Genomic DNA, 25,693 nt, shown 5'->3' on the forward strand with positions numbered 1-25,693 from the left:
CGCTAGTTTTATTTACGTATTTTCTATTCATTACGGCTTTTAAAAACACCATGAGAACCCCGCGGAGGTGTCGGTCCTGCAGCAGTTCGCCGCCACCCTGCAACAACAACAACAGCAGCGAGACGCGTTTCTGCTCTTGAAACGCGCTCCGCTGCGGTGCGGGCGGTCTGCTGCTTCCTTACGAGGGCGTCGACGTTTTATTGCGTTTACACTGTTGCGATTTTCTGATCTCACACTCGATCGGAAACAGCCGCAGCAGCACCAGCGACGTCCCAAGGAGGAGCATCCCCCTGGTGTTTATTACAGGGGTGGACGCACCACAAGCCAGGGACTCGAGACAGAGACGGACTAGAGCAAACATGTTCGAGACCAGAGGAATCCCCTTCGTGCTGCTCGACATAGCCTGTCTGATTCTAGGTATGTGTTTAAATGGCTCTTTCACAGACTGCCGTGGACTGTGTGTGGCTGATATTATTGATGGAAGCACATTTGTGCCTTGATATAATCCTTCTGTTTGGATATTTAACAGCTTGCCATCACGTGAAGGGAGTGGTGAATGTTCAGCAGCCCATCAGTCTGCTTTACTGAGACTTAACTGTGCTTAATACTATTTTATTTTTTTTTTTACCTCTGGTACAGCTAAACAAACTAAACAAGGGTTCTTATAATTTTATTGTCTTCAATATAGTTGAGTATTACATGTTCTTTGTCTCCATTGTATGTAAATTAGTGACACTTAAACCTTTCAGGCCTCTGAGGGTTAATGATGCTATTTTATGCTAATTCCTATCATCAATAATATTCATTGTGGTAAAGAACTTCCCCTATTTGATGATTCCCTAGTTGAAAGTTATAGTCATTGTCATATTTTATAGCTTCTGGTTCATTCATTTAAAATAATCACATTTTAAGTTTACATAAATGCATGATTTTTACTCATTCAAACCAAGTTCAAATTTTTTTAACATTAATTCAAGGTGTTCCTGAGAAACAATGTTAAAAACTGAATAACCACCTTACAGTCTGTGTTTTAAGTCCTCTTACCAGCACTGACACATCCCCCCCCCCTACGTTTCTCAGTTCATGTTAACCACACGTTTTCTACATCTGTAGTCATTACATGGGAGAGCACTTAACCTCATATCTGGCCTGAAACTGAAATGTGTGGACTACAGTGTAACGGTTCGTCTGGAACCACAGTGTCAAGTTTTAGGTAGCTGATAGTGTGGTGACACATAAGCCTAAATATTTAAATATTTGAATTGTAGTATAAGTGCTGCAGTGTAAGCACAGAAGCTGGAGCTTTGGTGCCCTTAAAATCTGATTATGAACTATTGATCTGTTCCATGACACAAAGTTGTACGTGTCCTCGTATAGTCAACAGTATATCTTAAAATTACTTGTAGGATTAAATTGACACTTGTATGTTAAAGTTCTCCTCCAGACACGTTTCAAATACTCTGCTTCTAAATCCTTAAAACTTCCAAAGCTACAGACTTATTTGATATTGCAGAATTTTTTAAGTGCCAGAAATAAGAGAGAGTCTGGCTGGACAAACTTGATTATTCTGCTAATGACAAGACTATTAGATTATAACTAAGGTTCTGTGATAGTCCAGACTGATGCTGCTTCCAACAGTCATCAACGGCTGCATGTGACCAAACACGCGTATAAACTGCACACACATGTTGTAAATTTTCTCTGAAGTGCATTAATGTGCAGGGAGAGAAGATGTTTGTCCTGGTTGGCTTACACAGCTGATTTAATTAGGTTCTTGATACGATTACTGATTGGGCTGCCAATGAGTTAAAAGAAAAAAAATGTGTATTTATGTTAAAACTTCCACATTTTTCATTCTGTCTGTGTGTTTGTCTTGGGAGGTCCCTTCGTTGCAGAGCTAAAACCAAGCTAAAGTGCAACATGGTGGTCACTTTCCAAACGCAGCAACAGTCAGAAAGGGACTTGAGGATCCTGCCGTTGACTTGTGTGTGTGCTTGTGTCCCGACTGTGTGGCATTTCCAGCTGTTGCAGCCAGTCAACTTAGGGTGGTACAGCTGACGGTGTCAACAGCTGCAGAAGTGGCAGACAGAAGAAGCAAACTTAAAAAGTAGTTTTAAAGGAAGGTTGTGAGCATTTGTGACAGTGTATCTTTATGTGATGTCGTGACTTGTTAATGTGCATTACAGCTCGATAATAGATCCACATTTTCTGCTTGAATGGCTCCACAACTTCTGCTCACTATACAATGGGCTAAACGGGCCAAACAGCCACAGAATTGACAGCCGCATTGCATTCAGACTTTGAACTGTCAAAACCTATTAGCATAATCCGTTGTCTTTATGGTATTTTATCTATAGGCAGTGCTTAGCTATGTCCACAGCTCCTTTCATACTAATGTGAGTCAGTGCTCCAACAAAAAAAGCTTCTCAATCCTCCCTGCTGAAAAACTGCCCAAGAATAACATCATGAAGAATAACATCATTTTTTAGTGTAATGAAGTCTCTGCTGCCAAATGTTTTCACTGTTATGTATAATGGAGCAGCTCATCTGACCGAGCTCAGTAATGCACATTGTGTGAGGCTTGCTGTCAGAGGATGTGACTGGCAATATATTGTATTTTTCTTATAATGAACAAATCTCGTGAAAGGGCCAAAACTAACAATGAATTGATCCTGTAACAAGGATTGTCTGTGTAGCTCATTTTTATGTGCCATGGACTCCCATTGTTGTCCAAAAACTATTAAAAGCACATCAAGGAGCCGCACTGTTTGACTGTGTGACATGTTCCTCCATCACAGCATACACGTCCTGCTCATTGGACTGTAAACGTTCACTGCTGCCCCAAATTCACAGATGACAATCGTGGCAAATAAATGCTCCTGTTTGAGTCACGTTTGATATAAAAAGTGCCCGTAAGTTTAAGAAAGTTTAGTGGAAAATGGAAGTATATTTGTGATCTGTCTTTTAGTGGGAATAAATGAGCTTCAGACTGAGTGTTCTCTTGTATTTAGAGACAAAACATTGTTGGGTTTGGTCTTTTCATTGAATTTGATGACGATAGAAAAATAGAATAAAGCTTTATCCTTTAACTGGACTGCTAGAAAGGTTTCGCTCATTTCTGTCACAAAGATTTAATTTGGCGCATACAGTGATGTTTTTTTTTTTTTTAACCGTTGACCTCTTCCAGTGGTAACTCCCCTGATCTCTCCGTCCACAGGAGGTCTGCCTCTGGCAGCCTTTAACCTGGGTAAGATCCGCCCCTATCAGAGGGGCTTTTTCTGTAACGACGACAGCATCAAGTACCCTTTCCACCACAGCACAATCACCTCCACAGTGCTCTACACTGTGGGCTTCACGCTGCCCATTAGCTGTGTAAGTAGGAGCCACTTTAGGCAGGTTCGATAACAGACACACGACCTGTTTCGTGGCAGATATGTTGAATTGCCAAACGAAGGTGCAACTGATAAATGCATTCCAGGGTGTGCCAGGGCCCCGGCTGCAGTTATGGTGCACGCTTCCTTACTGGCACACCTACATGGAAAGCAGCCATTACTATTGTAATCAACTGCTTTTCCTGCGACGGCAAGTCAAAATGTGTGCTGTGAGAAAGGTCTGTAGTGACTCAGAGCTGGCATTTCCACAGCATAATTTAGAATATACTCACAGTGGCGAGCTTCCTGTTTGACAGTACAGATATAATTTAAATAATTCAGTAGGGGTTACAGTTGCACAGCTACTTGTTATTGAAACCAGGAAGGCACAGTGCATTTTAGTTAGTTCTGCTAGTGTTGCTGTTCACCAACCTCAGCTACAGCTGCGTACCAAGAGCTAAAAGAGGATGTCCACTTAAAACCAAGTAAAACAAAACAACTGTCCCAGAGCGAATCTCAGCGACGGCTGCTACAAGATTTGTTGTTTAAAGTTAACGTCACAAAATTAGACCGTTTTTTGAAGATTTTAATCATCCTATAGGTTAATGTCTTGTATCAAACTTTCCTTAAAGGACCAAACCGCAAATTAGTTTAGCTAAGACTATAGTGAATTAGAAGTGTACTGTTTTACTTAAAATATGGATAATATGAAATAAGACCAGGCTTTTTTGCTTTAAATGTAATCATTTTGTTTTTAATATTAATCTACAGGGTGAACTTTTCTATTGCTGTTGTCAATTAATACAGCAGACATGCAGGCTGCATTCTGTGTCTCTCTGTTCCTTAAAATAGCTGGAATGCTCTTTTGGAACAGAGCGATTGTTTTGGAGATAGACGGAGGTAGAAAGTGCTGCTGGGGTGTGTTTCGTTTGAGTGTGTGTGTGCGCGCGCCTGGTGTCTGACTGCTTTGTGGTGTCTGTGATTTATGCCTTCCATCTCTGTCTGTAGTCTTTTATGTGTCATAGTTAATCATAACGCCCATCTGTAACAGTCTTAAATGTTAATGTACTCTAATTCTTAACAACTCGCTTCATCGTTCGCTGTCTGCTAAAGGAAAGTCTGAAGAATAAGCAGGAATTTAGAGCCTGAAGGTCTGTTTTGGGAAGAGGTTAGTGTGTTAGTTTAAAAGAGACTGAAGAAATGTCAAGTGTCACTTTGTCAGAGAGGAAATGAGTGTGTAACACATGAGTGTGTTTGGCCAATTAGCTCGATCCCTGATATAGCTGCACCAACCAAGGCTTCAACAAGAGTAATGAGCACTGAATAACCTGCTCAGAAATGTCTTTTTTGTGCTCTTAAGTTTGGCTTTTCTCTATTAACATCCACTCTTTATCAGCATGTAACTGTCTCGTTGCCATGCCGGCAATTTAACCATTACTGATGCACCTGAAGTTGGGTATCGAGACGCAGACGCTGCCCTCAGAGGATGCAAAGTTTCTTGTGGCCGTCTCACGTGGCCGCCGTCTCCTGCTTTGCTCAGTCACACAGAGTTGCATCATGGGTAGACATGACCCTGTAACCTGTATTTTTACCTGTGTGTTTTTCTCTCATTGCTTTTCTGCCAGTTGGACTCCCATTTGTAATACTCACTGTGCAACACAGTCCTTTCCGCCGAGGCTTTTTCTGTAATGATGATTCAATCAAGTACCCCTTTAAAGAAGACACCATTTCCTATCAGTTGTTAGGAGGTGTAATGATTCCCATCACAATACTCACTGTAAGTGCATCTGTTTTGTTTCTGCTAACAGTTCTTTTTTATACTTCCTATATTTTCCCATTATCTTTACGTACTGCTCACCTTAATCTACTTTTACACTTTTAACTTTTCTCTTGATGGTTTGCTGCCAAATACATTATTCTGTAATAATGTATGTGTTTTTAATTGCTTCTGTAAGCCACCGCTATCATTAACTGTAAGTTAACTTGCTAATCGCATGCTGTGGAAAATGTACTTTCCTGTCTTCATTTGAAGATGAAACAGAAGGGCGAGCAGAGACAGACCTTTATTTTGAAAGTCACCAGCCCTAAATTAGTCTGCAGCTGCTGCAATAGTTTGCAGAGAGACACTGAATATGGCAGATGTGAAACTCTTCACGAGCAGCCCAGTGGTAGCCTCGGCCAGCCGATGCTGAATGGAATCAAAAACATGTGATAGCACTTAAAGAGCCTGCAAGAGAGACTTGGTGTATAAACAGTGACAATCTCCTTTTACAAAAAGTTTGCAGGCTTTGTCTTCAAAAATAGTAAAAACAACGCTGGCAGCCAGCTTCCTTTTTACACATATAAAGCCTCTTTAACATAAAGCAGCTCTTTGAAAAACACACACCTTACGCTTTAGTGACCCATCAACAGGAGCTGTTCCTTTAGTGTACTGAAGACCTTCTGAAGATACAGATAGCAGAGTGGTAGCAACAAGGGCTCATCAGCAGCTTATGTGAGCCCATTTAAACCCTCTGGGCCTGTTATCTGTTGTCGGCGTTGTGAAGTAACCACATTCACATGCCACTCGTACCTGAGCCACAACATTCACAACGAGAGGAATTTCTGAGTCATCCCTCTGATGAATCACTTAGTGTGAACACGTATGTACAAGCTCAAACAATGTTATGCTATGAAGTCTAATAATTAAATTCGAACTTTCAGATCAAACAAAAATAAAAAAAAGTTTATTATTTTAAGTGGACATCATCCCGTGCTCTCGATACTTATGCACTTAGCTGTTTTCCTCTATAGTCTTATGAAGGGAGCATTTAAAGGAATAGTTTGACATTTTCAGAACTAAGCTTCCTCGCTTTCTTGCTGAGTTTTAGATTAATTAGATTAATACCACTCTTGTCTGTCCAGTCAATATGAAACCAGGAGATTGTTAGCTTAGCAGTAAGACTGGAAATGGGTGAAAACAGCTAGTCAGTCTATCTAAAGGTAAAAAAGAATCTAAAGTTCTCTAATTTACGCAATATATCTTGTCAAACTATTCCTTTAAATGCTAAACCGGAAAGCTGTGTGTGAATCCAGCAGAATTCTTTTAACCAAACCCAGTATAGATCCAGTATTTTAGGGAATATAGCTGGCTCTGGAGTTGTAGATGTCATTAAGTTGCTTCTTTAATGATTTGGAGTCTTGCATTTCTGTACAAAACCTCTAACTGTGTCCTCTCCTCCTCACAGATGATCTTTGGCGAGTGCCTTTCAGTTTATCTAAAGCGCATCAAATCCAAGTCCTCATATGGCAGCTACATTGCCTGTGTTTACAAAGCCGTCGGTACCTTCCTCTTTGGCGCCGCGATGAGCCAGTCTCTGACCGACATAGCCAAGTACTCTATTGGCCGGCTCAGGCCGCACTTCCTGGATGTGTGCAAACCTGATTGGAAATTCAACTGTTCGTCAGGGGCTTATATTGAAGACTTCACCTGCTTTGGAGACCCAACGAAGGTCAATGAGGGCAGGTAGGTATCGCTATACATCACAACTTGGTTTTTATTACATTTAGAAATGGATGGATGAATATAGGTCTGCAGTGACTGATCAGTTACTTGATAGAAAATTCAATCAGCAACTGTTTTGATTATTTTAATAATCCACTAATGATTTGGTCATTTTTTCCAAAAGCTTGCTGGCTCCAGCTTCTCAAATCGGAGGATTACTTGGATAGTAAACTGAAGACTTTTGATGATTTGTAGGATAAAACAAGCTGTCAAAATAGATCACTTTATTCTGTGGGAAATATTAACTCTGTTTGTCACTGCATTAGATAGACAAAAAGATTAGTTAACAAATGGAGTTGTCAGCTAATCTTGAACATGTTCAGCAGGTTAATCAATGATATGATCTGCAGTTGCCGCCCGGGATGAAATAATGAATGATTTGGTTCATGATTTCAGGCATTCGCTGTTCAAATTAGCACCCCATTTAAATTTGTAGCACTTCAGGGTCTGGTTTTGTTGCTCAACAGATTAATGAAATCTGACCGCAAAAGCCCTAAACTTCCATTGTTTTGTAATATGCTCATGGTGTGAGCGCAAAGAGCAAAGGTGATTATGTAACCCCTGATGGTGAAAAAGCTATTATGGCATGCCCCCCCCGTGCAAGTTGTGCAACATTTAGTTTCTAGTCAGTATCTGCAAACAGATGACACAAAGCTGTGTTTTTAGCAAGATACAGTTAGAACCATTTGCAGCACATGAGAGCGGAGATGCCGGGATTGAGTAATATCAGGAACGTAAAGTTTGTTTTGCTTACGGTCTGTATCTTATCAGCTCAAAGCAGAAGGAAGCATTGAGGGAGGAGAGGATATCCACCTCTCATCCTGATGTAGGCGCAGCCAGGGAGACCAGCAGTAATTATAGAAGCAGAGGCTTTATACTCTGTTCTGTCCACTTCTACTTTCCTTAAGGGTAAAGTAGGTTCTTGTGATTGGAGTGTGTTGTTTTCCTCCTCAGTTTCCCTGAGCTGCAGCCTTTGAGCCTAAGAGCTGAGTGGAAATGTGCCCACCCACCCCTCTATCCTCTGGGTTATCTATTGCAGTTACCAGGGCGTGGTGCACAATCGTTGGTATTTTTTGCAGCCCCATGACTACTCTGCGGTCTGTTTTTATTTTTTTAATGTAGCATACTTGGACAAATATATCAGCAGGCCTATAGAAGGATCCGGTGATTTGAGGCAGACAATCAGAGCTTTTAGGATTAATGTCAGGACACATTATATTTCCAGCTCCTGTGTGTGTGTGTGTGTGTGTGTGTGTGTGTGTGTGTGTGTGATGGCCTGGTAGTCACTAATAGAGCTAATAAGCGCAGCAGGACAGGAGAAAGCAGGTCGGGGGAGCCTGCACAGGATCATCTTACTGTAATATGATTCCTCCTTGGCTTAGTTTAACTTCCCTATGAGAGAGGAGGCTTACTGTCAGAGCTGTCTGTGTTTGTTTGCAATTTTAGAGGCTAAGGTGCATCTTAAAGGTACTCAAACTGGTGTGATGACAAATTTTGCTTTATGTAAATGATTAAATCTTAATTTCATCAAATCTGTATCAATGACTGTGGCCTTCACAGGGTCTGACCAGCCTGTTTTAATGTGATGGAACAGGATGTATAGAGATGCAGATTAGTTGATGAATTGATTCACGTAAAGGAAATAAACATAATAATCACAAAAACTTACCACAAATTCCCCCAAAAAACGTATTTCAGTTTCTCAGATGTGAGGATTTTCTGCTTTTCTCTGTTTTCATACCACATTAGATGTCTTTAGGTACTGGACTGTAAGTCGGAGAAAAAAGCAAGCTGAAAACATTGCTTTGTGATGGGCGTTAATCAATCAATTGAAAAATGAATGAACAGATGAACCAAGTGAAAACTATTGTTCGTCGATGACATTGACATTAGGAGGATTAGCATCCCTTAAATTTGACTTTGCTATTATCTAAGGGTGTATTATTCTTTGCTTTGTAATGCAACATTGATGCTGGCAACTCTGTGGGGCGGTGCTTGGGTACAGAGGTGCTCTGTGTTTAGTAAATATTAATATAAGTTATTAAAGTTCACCCTCTTGGGACCATGAATATCTGGTCAAAACTCTGTAGAGACAGACTTAGACAGACTAATATTTACAGAACCGTGGTGCTGACATGGCTAAGAAATACTCTAAATAATGACAGAGACTTTAATTATCTGTCGAACAGGTTTACTGATTGAAATCTGAAATGCTCATCTTTCTTTCTGCACTGTGAAGTCTCCGGCCCTTCAAGTGCACACCAAATAAGCAAGTGTACAGTAATATTACACAAGGTGTGTGTGTGTGTGTGTGTGTGTGTGTGTGTGTGTGTGTGTGTGTGTGTGTGTGTGTGTGTGTGTGTGTGTGTGTGTGTGTGTGTGTGTGTGTGTGTGTGTGTGTGTGTGTGTGTGTGTGTGTGTGTGTGTGTGTATTCATGGCTGTTGCTGTCCTCGTGGTCCAGACAACAGTATAAAAACACAGCACTGTTATTATAAACAGGAAGTAACTAGGGGAGGGGGGGCGGTGCCTCAGACCCTCAACATCACTCTCAGGAGTCACTTGGCTGTCAGTGAACATGGACTCCACCACAGACCCCACATAGGCTGTGTCAGGATGCTGTGTTGTGGGGGGTTTGTGGGTCTGATGCATGTACTGATCTATTAATACGCCCAGATGTCCCAGTGTCTTCTGATTTGTTTATTGCAGATTAATTAAGTGCATAGCAAAGTGTCGAGTCATGCTTTTGTATTTCTGTTGCAGGCTATCCTTCTACTCCGGCCACTCCTCTTTTTCCATGTACTGCATGCTGTTCCTGGCTGTAAGTACCTAAACCAGTTATACATTGATCTGCAATCATATCAACCAGTATTTACTGGAACACTGTGTTCCAAGGCTTGTGTTGCACAAATGAGTTCTTGAGTACTAATTTTCAAAAATCAGTTGTCATGTTAATTGGCAATGGCATACCAAGCTTGATGAAAGTTGGATGAGAAGATTGATAGCAGTCTCAGATGTATATGAAATCGCTCTTCTCATCTAACTCTCTGCAAGACAGCGACTAAGCATATTTCCCAAAATTGTGAACTATCCCTTTAAACTGCAGTGCTTCAGCATGACCTTTGTATGCCTTTGTTGACCTTGTGACAGTTATTATCAGTAACACATCACCTTTAAGTACCCTCTGTTGTGTTTATTCAGAGCTGATTTTAGGGCCCCGCTCTGATAAACTTTTATAGGCTGCTGATTTCATTCACCAGCAGATATAAATAGACACGGGGACAAAGTCCTGGCACCGACATCAGCTTTCACTCCATGTAGACGGAGAGAGAGAGAGAGAGAGAACTTTAAGTATGAGAACCAGCTGACATTTTGACATTTACTGACAAACCCTGGAGTTCTTTTCTTTTCTCTCACAGCCAGTGAAAAGACAACGATTTGCATCAGAAATTAAGCGTAACAGGAAGAGAAAGCTTCTGTGTTGGATTGTAGCAAAAACAACAGACACGCCCTGTTTTTAATACAAACAAAATGAAGTCTGGTTTATGCCCCGATGGAACATGATGTCATCCTGCTCCAGAGGTAGTATAATGATTATCAGATGAGATTATGGATTCTGAGATTAAACAGTCTATGTTGTACCGATTACTTCTATCAATGGAACTATTTCCAGGTCAGTTTGACAAAGTGAAATATGGCCCGCACAAGGTTCTCATCTTTTTAGAAAGTAAATAGTAGGGCTGAGGGGAAAATAGGATGCTTGTTTAACATGTTGCTACCTGATCGGATGTGTAAATGACTCATCTGCCACAACCATCCACTAATGATTGCCGTCTTTAGGACTGCCAGTCACACCCATTTATTCACTGCGACTCTAAACTTAACCGCTCACTTTGCTAAATGTTTGTTTTTCTCAGCTCTACCTGCAGGCTCGACTCCAGGCCGAGTGGGCGAGACTGCTGAGACCCACGATTCAGTTCTTCCTGATCGCCGCCTCGGTGTTTACAGGACTGTCCAGGGTGTCCGATTATAAGCATCACTGGAGCGATGTGCTGACTGGACTCCTGCAGGGAGCCCTCATGGCTATCCTGGTGGTAAGTGATGTGTGCTAGTGCTACTTTACTGGGTGCAGCTTTGTATTTTTAATGGGCCGACATGAGGATGGGATCCATCTTTTCATATATAGCCCTCAATGGGAAAGCAGTGCACAGATGCAGATAATTGAACACCTCTCCCTGTTTCTTGCAGGTCTTCTTCGTGTCTGACTTTTTCAAGCCAAACATAGCTGCCCGTAAAGAGGTGGACATCCCACACACAACCCTGCAGGAGACCCCAACAAATGGAAACCACTTTGAGAGTCCCAACTAAGCTAATCGAGCGGAGGAGGACGACGACCTCTGCTCTGTCCAAACGCACACCCAGGATCCCAGCTCTCTAGCCTTTCATCTCACGCAGACTCTCATCCAACACCCTGCATGGATTTACAGTGTACTTGGTTCTTACTTCAAGGATGCTAGTGGATGCCTGTTCATCCCAGAAGAAACTCCAGGAAGCTTCATCTCAGGCCTGTTCAGATTTTAAGACTTTTTAATTTTAGGCCATTTGCGGTCTTGTTCACCACTTCTCCATCTGGAGGGGAAAGTATTGAGACTACATGTCCAAGCCTTGTAGATATGCTTAAGTGTCTGAGACAGATGTAGGTTAGAGGCTAGAGATTCTGTAAGGGTAGGAACCATTTAGCATGTATCTACTGAGCTGGTGGGAAGACTTAACTCCACGCACCCACAAAAGGGTTCGACCACTGCTGGGAATGAAAGAGGAGGATTGGAAACCTGTGAATGTAACCTTGCTTTGTGCTTTATGTCCTGGAGTCAGCCTGCTCGAGGATCTGATTCAGGATCAGTTTTTAGGTCAACTCCAGCACCCAGATAGTCGGCTGAGTGTTATAACTCTGCTGCCTTCAGTCCAGTGTTAGTTAAAGGGCTAATTATAAGAGGAATGTTTCTCAATGCTAGAACGTGCTGGAGGCTAGAGCTGATCCTGGACCAGAAGGAAGCACTGACTCCAGGCTGCTGCCGCCTCGTTCTCCAACCGTCTGACCCGAAATAGTTGAGGAGGAAGCTTGTATTATGTTTGGTTAGAGAGTTGAAGAATAGACGGTTGGTTTAAGTCCCGTGTTGCCTTTGCTGGACTGCTACTTGCTGCTATCACAGCTCCCTGTGTATCAAAGAACTAATATAAACAAGTGAACAGACTACAATGTACTTTTGTATAATCTGCAGGTAAAAACAAATCACCATACAGACTTTTATTGAAAAAAATGTTACAAATATGTACAAATGTTTAAAATAAGAACGGAAAAATAAAGCCATTTTACTTATTAACATGAGCACATGAAACATAAGTTATGTATTACATCATGGGCTGTTAAAGCATGACTTATATGGTTTCCTTTCTCAGCTGGATTTCTCAAAATAACATGTCATATTATACACTACTTTGCTCATGTAAGCAAAAATAAAAGCATGAATGTTCAATGTTTTCTGGCCACATACATGTATTTACCTAAATCAAACGTTTTTACATGTTCAGTTAAGTCGTCCAGATGAAACAAAAAAACTGACCTGGAGGGTGATCCAACAGTCGAATAAATGCCACAATATTTGACCCCAGTGAGACAAACGTGACACTAAAAAACAAAGTCATCCATGGGGGATTAATCATAACTACAGGTAACAAAAAAAAAAAAAAAAGGTAGGCTACCTGTTGTGCTGGAAGGTCATTATAGATAGAGACTGGCAGCAAATACAATGTCTCTCTTGATCTTTGTTATTCCTGCAGAGACAGAAACGATAAGTTCATTATTTAATCACATAATTCAATAATAACCTCAAACAGGCATTTCTTTCAGGAGTGCTTCTCCCAGTAAGTAACAGGTTATAGTCACATGGCTGAATCCTTTATATATCCACTTCGATATGAGAGAGGCTAAAGGCAGTAAATATATGGCGTAGTTGCTCTAATAACATCAGGTTTCTTACCCTCAGCAAACTTGTTCTCCAGTTCAGTGTTGCCTATGGCCTTGGCAGCAGAACACATCTGTCTCAGTACCTCCTCCAGACGGCGCATGCAGCGTATGATGCTCCCTACACGGGACAGACACAAATACAGTGCTTAGTGTGTGTAAGTCTATTTTTTTTAATCTATTTTACTGACTATCAATTCATAGTGAACACTTAATTGCAGTATATGGACAAGTTTTTGGCTTTGGATCAAACTCTGCTCACTTTTCAAACTTCTGAACCCTTTTTGAGAAACTCTCCTTTCGGATCTAATTACCTAATAATGTTCAAGACGTTTTCGGTAAGGAGCCATGTAACAGGGACCATTCTCCAGTGATGAATCAATTAAATTCCATTTTCCCCAATAACTAGTGACAAAATAAAACTCTCTAGAAAACCTCTCTGAAAACTCCTCAAACGATGGACCCATTAAACAACACTTCAGTTATCAGTTTTCCACCAACACTCCCTCATTCTCTCAACTCTGTATTACTTCCTATGATGACATCTAATATCTTAGAGCTGAGGTCATTGTTGGGAGTCGGGAGATAAGACTAAGGGGAGAATGATGGACTTCACACTGGGTTCAAGTCACACTACACAATCAGTTAGTGAGCCTCTAACTGCCTCCAAGTGACTGCACGGATTCATAAGGGCCGTGTTGGAACGCTGGGAGAAGTATTCAGACTAACTGAGGTAAAAAGTACTTTCAAGAGGTATTTTCAGCAAAATGTACTTGAGATATTAGAAGTGACAAAAGGCCCAACTAGATACTGCTGTCCTGGAACTGATCTCAATCTGAAAAGCTTGAAGAACTTGAGTAAACGTAATGTGCTGTACCCTTAATGGTTTAACCTGTATTTAACTTGCATTTTAACTTCCTGTTAAGTCTGCTGGATGTTAATATGAATGACTCACCTTCAAAGACGTCAGTCATCTTGCAGATTTGTGCGAACGTGGCGCCGTTAGCCCAGGCGAACACCACGTCCATCAGGTGAGGCTTAAACTGGTTCAGGTACGTCTCCTCGTCCACCTCCAGCTTGGCGTCTGCGGAAACTTTGGCTATGCGCTTCGCACACTCCTGAACATAACCAAAGCAACAGTGAATTTGAATGAATTTATTCCACTGAATAAATCACAAACGATCAGAAACAAGCTCAGGACCGTTTCATGTTGACTCACCTGCATTTGTCTCAAGGGAGCTGCTAGTTGTTCAGTCAGTTTTGGCATCTCGCTGGCCTGGAGGGCAAAAAGACTTCATTAATGTTGTCGTAGCCAATGGATTTAGTCCGTGCTCCAAACATTACTGTTTGACTCATGCTATGGGCATGTTTGAAATTGATCTACTCCCACAGCCTTCAAACATTTATCCTGCTCGTCTTTGGTAACAAAACTGTTGACTCCAAAATACTGATTAGTCACTGACAGTTACTTTCGGCAGCTGTAGTTGTCACAGGTTCCACATTAACACCTACCAAATTGTTTGCCGTTTCAATTTCCCAGTAATAAAAATAATCATCATAATAAAGACGAAGGCTTTCAAAATGTTTAACAAAAGAAGCCAAGCGTCTCAAATGTTTAAAGTTGCCAACTACGAGTTCATTGCCTAAATAAACCACAGTACACAACTATCTAAAACAATAATCTGATTAAAGAATAAACAAGAATCTGACCATCCAAAATCCACACTGGGAGAGAGACTTCTTCCCACACTGGTTAATATGGTTAAATCACTCGGTTACTTATAAAACGTACTAGAGCACTTTAATGTCAAAATGCATCAGAGGTTGGGTGGTTTGCCGTCACCCTGAGCTAAACTAGCAGCAGGTGCTCTTTAATGACGGACAGCAGCTGTACACACACACACACACAGTTAGTTCCCATAGTGGTATGGATACACGACAGCTGCTTGTCGTAGTTCCCTCTCTGACCAAGGGACGGGAGTGGGAGCCGTGACTGAGCCCGTACAGAATTCTGCTGCGTTGTTCTGAGGACCGAGCTGAGGTCAAGCCAAAGAAAAGGTTTGCCGAACCATCCGACGCTGGGTTGCCTCATTGAGAGAACAGGTTTCATTAGGCAAGACAAACACACATCAACCTCAGGTTTCTGCTTTGGTTGCAGCGCAGGGGGAAGAGGCCAAGACTGTGATTGGGGCTTGAATGTGTGGGAATGGGAATCAGCTGTTTAAGCCCAGTGTTTGGGGAAGGCTTAGGTATCTATTTGTGTGGACAATTAGAGGAATTATGTGTGTTTGTATGCCTTTGCTCGTACATTCTCCTGGAAGACGAAGCAGGACAGCAGGGCGGTGGCTTGTTCAACCGTCAGATCGTTGAAGAGGCCGTTGAACACCATCTCCGTCAGCAGGAGCTCGTCCGCACTGGAGAGATTCACACAGAGTGAATTATTTGACGCTTTATTGCTTTACCAGTTTAAAAGGGTAGATTAAACAGTGGAAATGTGGTGTGGGTGTTAAGGTGAGTAGGGACAGATGAGAGAAGATGCCCCCTCATGCTTCAGCCCTGGCTAAAAGAGCTCTAGTCTACAAAACTTTAACCCTCTGTTAAAACTAAAGACTGAATTTTGTTTTTTTTAATCTTGTCTGATGACTTCTCCAACAATTTGATCAGAAAATATTCACAAGCTCGAATAGGAGTATTTTTACTTAAAAAAGACTCAACTAAAAACAGCTAATCATTGCAGCTCCAGCTCTAAATCTCCATAATTTTCAAATATTGGTATTTCATTGATTAGCCTGCATTCTGTTGGTCAGAGCTACATTAATGTCATTTTTTCTTGAAAACTGTCACAAAGGGTTTCAGTTTAGTGCTTTTAGACTGAATAACCTGTACATGGGATGTCAGAGAGGGTGAAACCTCTCTGCGTTTGCTCTCAGTGTCTACGTGCCTCCTCAGTGACGCACAAATACAACCGCTGCTTAATTTACCTACAGGCTAAAACCACAGCAGAGGCACCTGGCTAAAAAAGGTTTACTCATCACTTCAGATACTGCGATTAATCGGCAAACAAAAGCAAAACAGAACAACTTAAGCAGCTCGATTCTACCTACATGTACCCAAACTGCGTGCTGGGTGTTTGCTCTGCCCTTCCTCACCTGCTAATTTCACAGGCCACACGGCCCTTCATCTCTATGACATCGGATGGACTGGCGAAGCCGAGGCGGCGCAGAACTCTCTTCCTGCACTTCAGCTTGTCCATCTGCAGGACGGTGCGAGCCTTCTTCAGCTCTCGCTTCGCCGTTCGAACGTCTGCTGCAATCTAAAACAAAACACACACAAATTTCTATACCATACAACCTGTACCAAGGCTAAACTTGGAGAGGTTCTTCCAGGGTTTCTAGAAAATTGTTGGTTATTCATGTCATCTGTCATATTCGTTATCTGGCTGCTTATCTCTCCTCAGTGACGTCTACTACCCACCTTAACCTTTACCCCTCAATGTTACAACACACCTCAGGGCCTAAGAAGACAACATGAACAAATAGATCTCACAAGCCTGGCTTATTAGTCAAAAAATTATATTTAAATTATGAAGAAATTATAGCCTAATCTCTGTTAACTGGTGGGACAGTGAAGAAATCTGTCACACGTGTATACAGCAGCTGCAAAGTTTAAACTTTCTGGTACTTGCTCTATGAGTAGTAACTGCTGAAAATGCATCACTGCTAAAAACAAGTATCAAAATGAGCAAGTACAGCGGGTGTGGTATCAGTGCTGTAGGGGCAAAAGCGGAGGCAAACTGCAGAATGAGAATGAGGATTAGCTGGAGGGGGCCGTCCAGGGATTGGAGGGATGCCAACAGAGAAACAGGTTAATCTCTTACTCTGCCAATTAAATGTTAAGTAATCCAGTTTACACTGTACTGGATCCCCTTTCATTTCGCAACACACAAGACCACAGAGGGGTATAAATGTTCATGCAAATTGTCAAACATGGCCTTCTTTCTATGGTGCTAGAGACACCATGAAAACCAGCATTTTTGCAAGAGACCCTGTGAATGTTTTGTTTCCCTTCAGTTTCACGGGCATCTGCCTTGCAATTACGTGCTGGAAGACCAAGGACAAGAAGTGTAGTCCTTGTCTGCTATACAACAGAGCGCAGGGTTCAGCCCTCTCTCCCCTCTGTCGATGTGACCTAATGAGGAGATTTTGTTGTCTGACCTATAACTGCGGGTGAGGCCCTGTAGGAATAATGGCCCTGCTTTCTTCCTGTGTTTGTCTGTATGAGTAAATATGGCCAAAGCCAACCTGTCTGGCAGGAAAAGACAATTGACTGATTGTAATCAAACAAAAGGTAGCCAATGCAGACAGAAAGGACAGATTAAAGTAATTGATATTCCGATTGTAACAAAATCCAACTGTGACCTGTCATTAAATGTTGGCTGTTGACATTTAAGGTTTTCTATGGCTGAGTTTTCTCTCCCATGAACTGGAAGACACAAATATAGAGCTTCTCACCAGAGCTTTCTTCTCACAGAGAGAATAGACAGATTCCAAATTGGGGTCACTGTGCAGGGGGTGGGAGTACATGCGGTGCTCAAAGGCCTCCACTTTCTGAATGACTTTCTTCAGTGCGGGGTCTTTGATGCCCATGTCATCTATGGGGTCCAGAAGGGGAACGCCATCAGGGAAACGTTTCTGCACTTCCTGCAAACAAAATGTTTTGGAGGGAAAAGAAAATTAAGAGCGACAATTTAGATCATGGTTTTTGTCAAGTTCCACCAGTCTCAATATCTTTGTTTCAAGGCGGCTGCATTTTGTACCTGGATAGACTTGAGCATGAGCTGCCTGTTGTCAAAGGGCCTCAGGTCTTTGGGGATGTAAAGGCGAACTGAGCTGATGGAAGTCAGGAGATGGAGCAACACTGGGACCACCTGAACAAAAACAAAAAAAGAGTTATAGTAATCCTAACTACAGACAGTTGTGTGTGTATGTAATATGTTTAGTGTATTTGTTGCACCCACTTGCATCTCTCCAGTCTCCCCTGGAGCAACAGGTTTAGCAGCCTCGGTCGCAGCATCTTTCACACTGTCCTTACTACAGTGGACCAAAACCTCCACCACATACAGCGGCTCCGAGTCTGTGCTGGTCTAAGTGGGGAAATGCACGTTAGTAACAGCTATGTGTAGATATACTTACACGCGTGCGACACTGTGACGCCGACCTACCTTCACGTTCGTCTTCTTGCAAAAGTTTACAACAACTCCCCAGCCAAAGTCAGCGTCGTCATTTTTTACCTGTGGGATCACAACAAAGAGCCGTCAGGTGACATGTGAACATCCAGAATTATTGACATCAAACTGTTGGTGTGTGAAGCTCTACCTTAACAAGTCGCCCAGGCTGCAAGAAGGGCAAGCAGTATTTGGGCTTGTGGATGAACTCTTGTATCTCTTTACCCAGTTTGGCCAGCTGCTGCCTGATTTTAAAGTAAGTGACCACGCTCTCTTCATTGGGAATCTCAATGCCATGGTACTGCTCCTCATACTTCTTAATTTCTGCACAGGAAAGTCGACAAAATGATTCAAGTTTAATCTCGAACTTGGCAGGAACAGGACAGGCAATGTAACTATATTTCAGCAGAGAAAAACGTTTTTAAAGCCGTCTACGCATCGAGCTTTGGACTTGGAAAATAATTCATACCAGACACCCTATAATGAAAGATATTAGTCATGGAATCAGTGTCAACTTACAAATTACAGCATTTGTTTTGTTAGTTTCTCTAGAAGTCACTTGCTCATTCAGCCTGCAGTGTGTTGCAGTAAATATGGAAAAATGCTTACTCTCCACAACTCCAGGCAAAGCCCTGTAGTGTTGGAACTGGTAGAAAGACTTCTCCAACATGTACTCAGGGTTGATCTCCTCCACACGCAGCAGGTTGAGCACCATGTTGTAGGTCAGGTGGAAGGCGCTGTTCAAAGGGTCTGCTGAGCCCTGCAGAGCACAAAGGATGAAAATAAACAAAAGAAATGTTTTAATGATACTTATATCATGGGTTAACTATGCATTTTACAATTTTATTAGTATTTTACTAAAAATCCCAAGAAGGTATGAGGTCTAAATAATAGCAGGCTGATGTCACTTTCCCCAAACTAAACAATGAGGAGGATTTTGAATCACAAACTCTGAAACTCCAGAACCACAGAAGTGTGTTCAACAGCTGACACCCTGAGAATTAAACCATGTGACAGTGCCAACAAGCAGTTTTACATTAACACAGCTTGTTCAAAAGCTACACAGCAACATATTTGCAGCAGCGCAGCTATAAATGTGTCAAATCAAAGACCAAGAGCCTCTGGCTTTCCTGTGACTGTGTTTTGTCAAGTGTTTGATGGAGCACCAAATGGTCTGATGATCCAAAGAGAGAACAACTTAAGAGTCACTTATGACAATTTCCATTAGGTCGTTCATACAAATTCTCAGCTAGACAGTGGGGAAATATGTTTCATTGACGGGATAGTGGTATTATTCTTGTTACAGAAGACAGCACTAAAGAGAAAAGTCACGATCGGTGACTAGCAGTTGCAACCAGATCTTGTGTGTAACAAGCAGCACAGCAGCCATATTTACGGTACCTTGAGTAGCTGTTTGCCCACAGCTGGACTCATCTTCTCGTCCACCATGAAAATAACAATTCCCCTGTCGTCCATGCCTCTCCTCCCTGCTCGCCCCGACATCTGGATGTACTCACCTGATGTAATCTACATCACATGAAAACACACAAGGCATTCAGAAGGAAAGCATTTGTTGGTGAATGTTTCTTTACATCCACAATGTAATGTATATTTGTTGATCTGTAGAAGAAAAAGCCTATTATACTACTGAGAAAAGAGGTAAAAACATAAAAAGGCAGTGAGAGAAGCACTGAGACATGTGATGCGTATTTGAGTGAGAATATAACCAAATATTTTGGAAAATAGATGTGGTATTTCTCTAATTGGTGCCTAGAAAAGTATCTGTGTTACTCTAGAAATTTAGATGATGAATCTCTCTCGTGAGGACGAGAGTGAACCATTTCCCACAAGCCTCTGAAGAATATTCTCTGCGTCGCACATGGCTCTGATTAAACTCTGCATATCTACTGGTCTTTGAGCAATAAAAACTCTTAAAAAGGGTAGATAAGATTATTTCTGTGTTGAAATGATCTGATCTTTATTTCAGGCATGCCATTGGATTGGCTCTCGATTTGTTTCAGGAATCAGAGCTGTGTGTATTAAATGTGTGAGTGCCTGCGTGGAGCTTTGGCACCGTCAGAGGCACCAGATGTTCCTGATGAACCTCTTGGAGGGCAGTTTGCTTCTCTCTCATATTCTCTTCAGGCCTTTCTCTGTGTGTGTGTGTATGCAAGATGGAAATCCATGTGCACGAAGCGCAGATGAAGTGACGGCAGCTCCACACAGCCCCCAGCTCTTATAAACAATACGTGGCTGTTTATGTGGCGATGCAAGCTGAAGGACTTGCAGACCTTATAAAGGCCTCACAGAAACTCAGTGTGTGACATCTCCACACTTTTAAAAGATGTAGCCCAGCTCATGGGGAGTTTTACCATTTCACTGGCTACTCCTTGAAGTTTAAGTATCAGGGAGATTAGCCTCGCTTAGCTGGATGTTTATGGATGTTACTAGATTTTACTGGATGTTTATGGACCAAGTAGCAGCTCCCCTCAAGGGCAGAGAAACTTTTTCCAAACATGGATGCCTACTTTTTTGCGCTCATGTTCCAGCTTATGTGTGCCCACAGCCACAGCTTTGGAAATTACAGTTCCACAGCATCATGTACTCAGGATTTAGCATGTAATGTAGAATGAGGGGAAAACATTTCCAGAGAGAATTTCCTCCCTGACAAGACCAGACTTAATATGTGACAATAACTGTGTGTGTGCTCTTACAAAGCGGTGATTCTTGCCATCAAACTTGCGCGCGCTGGTGAAGAGCACAGTGCGAGCCGGCATGTTGATACCCATGGCGAATGTCTCTGTAGCAAACAGGGCCTGAAACAAAAGTAAAGAGCAAAAGATGATCTCACTGCAATGTTTTTACAATGTTATTATCCATCCATCCAAAAAAAAAAATTATTCTGTTTTCAGTGCTCTTTTTAGAAGGCATTAGGAGTATCCTTGAGGCCAGAATAAATGTTTTGAAGGCGTTTTGCTCCTCGTAACACAACTGGAAAGCCAATTTTTAAAGTTTAAAAAAAGATATTGTGTACTCAGTGCTACACTCACGCTTTTGAAATGAAAAACAGTGTAAAAGAGCAAATTGTTACACTATAACAACTTACAAGTCATGTAACGATTAAGGCCTTTAGATTGACTGAAGATTCCAATTTTAAAGCATTTTCAATTATATCTTATATTATATAAACAGTCTTCTTTGCTTTTTGTTGGCACATTGGTCGGATCAGTGGAAAAGCCTGAAAATAGCAGCAGGAGAGTTGAAGCATTACTGCATCATGTGAGTGTGCAACGTGTGCCATACAAACAAATCAAGGACTACATTGCCCTGCACATACAGGTAGAAGCCTCCTGGTTTGTACCAATTCCAGTTTTGTGTATCAATTCACAACATTACTACTTACAAAGCTTTTGCAGATTTTTATTTATCTTGTGTGTGTACACATTGTTTAAAAAGAGAAAGCTGTACCTTGATCAGACCTTCAGAGAAAAGGATCTCTATAGTCTCTTTCAAGATGGGCAGAAGGCCTCCGTGGTGGATCCCTATCCCCCTTTTCAACAGCGGCAGAACATGCTCCACCTGAGGAATACAAAGAGCACCAATAAGAAGACTGGTGTTTGAAGCATGTGTTTAAAAAATTTCAGCGACAGTGCAAATTCAACAGTTTGTTCATATGATTACAGCCATCAGCATCAGAGAAACACATGAGTGGAAAGCATCTAACCCTTGTAGTGGAAAAGTGTGATGTACAGTTGGCTCTGTCGCTGCTCGTGCTGTGGCGGTCTACCCACTGACAACTATTACCTCAACACAGCTGGTTTTCATAATGTGACTCAGCACAGAAGGGTAACAGCAGCACAGCGTTAGTGTTTGAGCCCTTGTTGACATTATGTGTGCAGCTATTTACATTAAGGCTATTTTTCTGAGCTTCTATAAAGTTTAAAAAACTGAAGTGAGAACAGCGCAGATAGTTATAAAAACATCACAGGAGCTGTGAGGAAACAGAGAAAAAAGCTGTTTTCCTCACCTGAGGGAGTTTCTTGTCTTCATCTGAAAGGCAGTCCACTGCGTTGTTGAACACTTCCTCCACCAGACGCTTCTCATCATCTGGAACAAACAGATGCTTTATTTCTTAACAACGTCCTCTTATACTGTACAATGCCAAATTTTAGAAATGCCATTTCTTGCATCCTGAACCTGTGTGTCTCAACTACTCCTCAAACAAGCACACACAAATAGATACTTTTGAGCAGTTTTTAAAGAGTTGCTTCTAATGGTGCAGGAGACAGCACCTGCTGAAAATTTGCTGCAATATATATCTGGCTATTCTTTACTACAATAAAGTGGATTCTGCGATTAATGTCTCCAGGTCTGAAGTTGACTGCTGTGCAGTTAAAGAAAAATAAAGCGTTTTCTGTCAGTAATGTGCTGTAGATGCACCTTATTAGTGTCAACACATTCAGGATGTAGACCGGCTTTTATAAATTCTTTTATTCATGATGATCATTCCACAAATGATGATGTGGCTGGTGATATGAATTGTCATCTGCAGATGAAACAGATGTTCACTGCTAAACACATGTTGGAGTTCTGTGATGATAATTTTAGATTGTCCGGTTAACTGCTCTTACCAGCAGATAGCTTTTCTTACATAAGCGAAGCCTGCTACAAGACATCACGGGTTGACCATTGTAGTAACACTGCTGATGCCCATGCTACGATCAATAAAAGTTTTGTATGAGACATCCATGTCTGATCATTCCAGTCCATTTGTTATAATTGTTATGATCTGATAATGAAGCAAGCAGCTTAGATCAAAGAGCCTCTTAAGTTTGCAAGCTCAAAGGTTGCAGCTCTTCCTGTCATTTGTTTTACTGTCTTTATGACCAATGGACAGATGCCACACTCAATGTTCTCAGATCCTCTTGTAACTGTCATCAAGGACAAAGCTGACAGGGTTAATTATAAGCTAATTGCACTAGCCAGTATGGCATCTAATGTCCTGAACAGGATTCTATTATATCGTTTGAGCAAATATATAGTAAGACAGACAACCACTTTGGCATCAGTGCTAAGCATGGTACTGAGTTGTGTATCTAGGCCCTGAAAGAAGAAACTAAATAGTATAGAAGGCAAAAATCCTCTGTTCTAATCAAGGCAAGGGCCCTGCCTGTTAGAGTAATACGAATCCTGGCATACAAGTATGCCAACCAGAGTCTCGGTTTTCTTAGTTGTTGGTAATGCAGTCCGACAGGCGGGCCTACTTTCACCTGCCCTCTTAAACGTGTACATAAATGATTGATCTGATGAAGATGTTGTAAAACTGGCTGTAAGACTGGTAACACCCTAATACTGTTATGTATCACAGTCTGGCTGTTTTTTCTCCTGGCAGTGCTGAGTTTCAAGAGTTGCTGAATATATGGTCTGATCATGGGGTCAAACATGATGTACAATAAATGGATTTATTGTACCTTGTGTGCGTTGTATGCCTTTTCTAATGGACTCTGTGTCTGACAATAAAGCTGAACTTAACTATATTTCAGTATAATTTCTTTTGGCATGTGTGGGTAATGTGGAACAGCGGGGAGAGTTTTTAGGGAATTGCTTGCAGGAAAAGTTTAACCACCCAGAGGTTGAGCAAGCAAATGATGCTGCTGTGTTTGCTTTCAGTCTTAAATCTAGATTTTATCTAATTTTGTAGCCAGCGAGCTTCAACAAAAACAGTTTCTTTATGTTATTTTGAAGAATTTCTCATTCCGTTTTACAACATATTCATAAACATTCATATTGTTCAATTGATGAGTGGATTTTTGAAAGCCATTGATTAAAGCAGAAGTCTTTTTTTTTTTTTTTAAAAAGCATAAAATGGTTGGCTGCTGTCACACTTTTGTTTCATTATTGTACTTATCACATTACATTGTTTGCTGTGGCTGGTTGGTTATTTCTGTCCATCTCTGGAAACTTAGTCTCTGGAAACTTAGTAGAAGTGTTATGCTTGTCCTGAGAGTGGGTCAAAAGTAAAAGCTCAGAGAGGATCCTAAAAGGAAACGGTTCATCCTCTGAGGAGTGTGATCATACAGAGTAAATTACTTGGCAATCAGTCATTTAGCTTTTGATGTCTCTTATAAACAAATAGAAAAATGTCATGATGATGGTTTTAAAAGAAAGGCCAAAGAGTTACCAAAAACATAAAGATATATCTTCTGGGGACACGAACCAGACAGGGAGGACATGTAGGGCTGAGTGCTTCCTAGAGACTGAAAGTCAAGTCAGGATATCTCAGCATGTTCGACAACACAATCATATCCACCTGTCAATATTTGCATGACCCGCCAAAACCTCTATAACTTGTCTGTTCGATGCTGCAGTTCTGCATTCGGTCAGTTGGTTTATGTTTCGGCACCAGCCGGTCCCCTGACTCCAACACAGCTCTGCCCAGAAAATGTGTGTCACAGCAGCAGGAAGGGAGAGGGGGGCCGGGAAGGGGGGGGGGGACTCTGTCTTTAGTATTCAAAATAACAAACTGAGGAAAAGATATGGATGGAAGGAAGAAAGAAAGCACAAAGCAGAAAAGGTAAAGGAGAGAAAGTAGGGACTAGCTATTTGAGAAAGAGAGCAACCAGGAGAGCTACGTGGCTCCCACTGATCATTATAACCCACCCACACACACACAAACAGAGGAACTCCCTAACACCAACACCATGCCTACATACACACTGGTTAAACAATCTGGCTTCTCAGCTGTTTGCTGGAGAATCGGTCCCTATAAATTCCTAAATGACAGACAAAGAGAGAAAACAACTTTCATCACTGAAACTCTTTTAAACTACAAATGGCAAAAGTATTGATTTAAGCTAAATTTGTGCCAAATAATTTTTGTAGCCTTAAAAAAAAATCTATTATATTTTGTCTTGAAAGCTTCATGTCTTCGAACTACTAGACGTGTAAATGGAATGACTGGACTCCTTTACATATGAGATTATCTTATTTCAACATTTTTCCTAATAAATTATCGGACAGCTTTTACTGGAAACTCTCTGCCTCCTTTTCTAAGAAAGTCAGCCTGCTAAAGAAAAATGTCAAAACACAAGAAACTGTTGGAAATGAGAAACTCTCTTTGGCAACGTTTTTCCGTTTTTGTTTTTTCAATATTGATGAACAAATTGGCTGCATCAACAGAAGAGATGCCTTCAGTGTTGGAAGAGCTCTGCATTAAAACAAATCACTTCATTTATAAAAATGTCACAATGCAGGGAAAACAAACGAAGATGAGGGAGGAAAATGTTTCTTAAGTAAGACTTCATGAGCATGTTGTATTTCACTGAAAAAGCCTGACGCAGGTGGATGTGAGCCAAGCCCAATCTACTTCTGGATTATCTCCCATCCTGCAGAGATTTGTCCTCATGAAGCAACTTCACTTATCCACTGGACCAAACAGCAGGAGCAGCTGTGCAGGCACAATGAGCCATATTCATGGCACTCACTCAGTGGGGAGGATTTATTCAGCTTGGCTTGCCAACGATTTAGCATT

At 41.5% G+C, this 25,693-nt stretch overlaps 2 protein-coding genes across 3 annotated transcripts in view; one reads left to right on the forward strand and one right to left on the reverse strand.

Annotated features, from left to right (window-relative positions):
- On the forward strand, positions 1 to 12,453 carry plpp1a (phospholipid phosphatase 1a). Of its 2 annotated transcripts, none has more exons than XM_070849958.1 (7): positions 1 to 417; positions 3,218 to 3,372; positions 6,599 to 6,876; positions 9,677 to 9,734; positions 10,831 to 11,007; positions 11,162 to 11,823; positions 11,855 to 12,453. In XM_070849958.1, exons 1-6 carry the CDS (start codon positions 360 to 362, stop codon positions 11,279 to 11,281), a joined length of 846 nt encoding a protein of 281 aa, XP_070706059.1. In that variant the 5' UTR covers positions 1 to 359; the 3' UTR covers positions 11,282 to 11,823; positions 11,855 to 12,453. The 2 variants fall into 2 exon arrangements, with proteins under 2 accessions (XP_070706059.1, XP_070706060.1); XM_070849959.1 differs by lacking the exon at positions 3,218 to 3,372 and adding an exon at positions 4,997 to 5,148 and having other exon boundaries at positions 4 to 417.
- The window catches only part of mtrex (Mtr4 exosome RNA helicase), an 18,203-nt gene continuing 4,685 nt past the window's right edge, over positions 12,176 to 25,693 (reverse strand). Inside the window, exons 12-27 of the mRNA XM_070849957.1 lie at positions 22,190 to 22,269; positions 21,631 to 21,741; positions 20,877 to 20,978; positions 19,564 to 19,689; positions 18,772 to 18,922; positions 18,314 to 18,486; positions 18,160 to 18,228; positions 17,956 to 18,081; positions 17,755 to 17,865; positions 17,450 to 17,638; positions 16,088 to 16,251; positions 15,247 to 15,352; positions 14,158 to 14,214; positions 13,894 to 14,056; positions 12,955 to 13,059; positions 12,176 to 12,748 (exon numbers count right to left, since the gene is read on the reverse strand). Coding sequence (XP_070706058.1) covers positions 12,696 to 12,748; positions 12,955 to 13,059; positions 13,894 to 14,056; positions 14,158 to 14,214; positions 15,247 to 15,352; positions 16,088 to 16,251; positions 17,450 to 17,638; positions 17,755 to 17,865; positions 17,956 to 18,081; positions 18,160 to 18,228; positions 18,314 to 18,486; positions 18,772 to 18,922; positions 19,564 to 19,689; positions 20,877 to 20,978; positions 21,631 to 21,741; positions 22,190 to 22,269 — 1,886 coding nt within the window. The 3' untranslated portion in view covers positions 12,176 to 12,695. The remainder of the gene's footprint in view (positions 12,749 to 12,954; positions 13,060 to 13,893; positions 14,057 to 14,157; positions 14,215 to 15,246; positions 15,353 to 16,087; positions 16,252 to 17,449; positions 17,639 to 17,754; positions 17,866 to 17,955; positions 18,082 to 18,159; positions 18,229 to 18,313; positions 18,487 to 18,771; positions 18,923 to 19,563; positions 19,690 to 20,876; positions 20,979 to 21,630; positions 21,742 to 22,189; positions 22,270 to 25,693) is intronic.

Source organism: Pempheris klunzingeri, chromosome 19 (assembly GCF_042242105.1).
Source record: "Pempheris klunzingeri isolate RE-2024b chromosome 19, fPemKlu1.hap1, whole genome shotgun sequence".
NCBI classification, from domain to species: Eukaryota; Metazoa; Chordata; class Actinopteri; order Acropomatiformes; family Pempheridae; genus Pempheris; species Pempheris klunzingeri.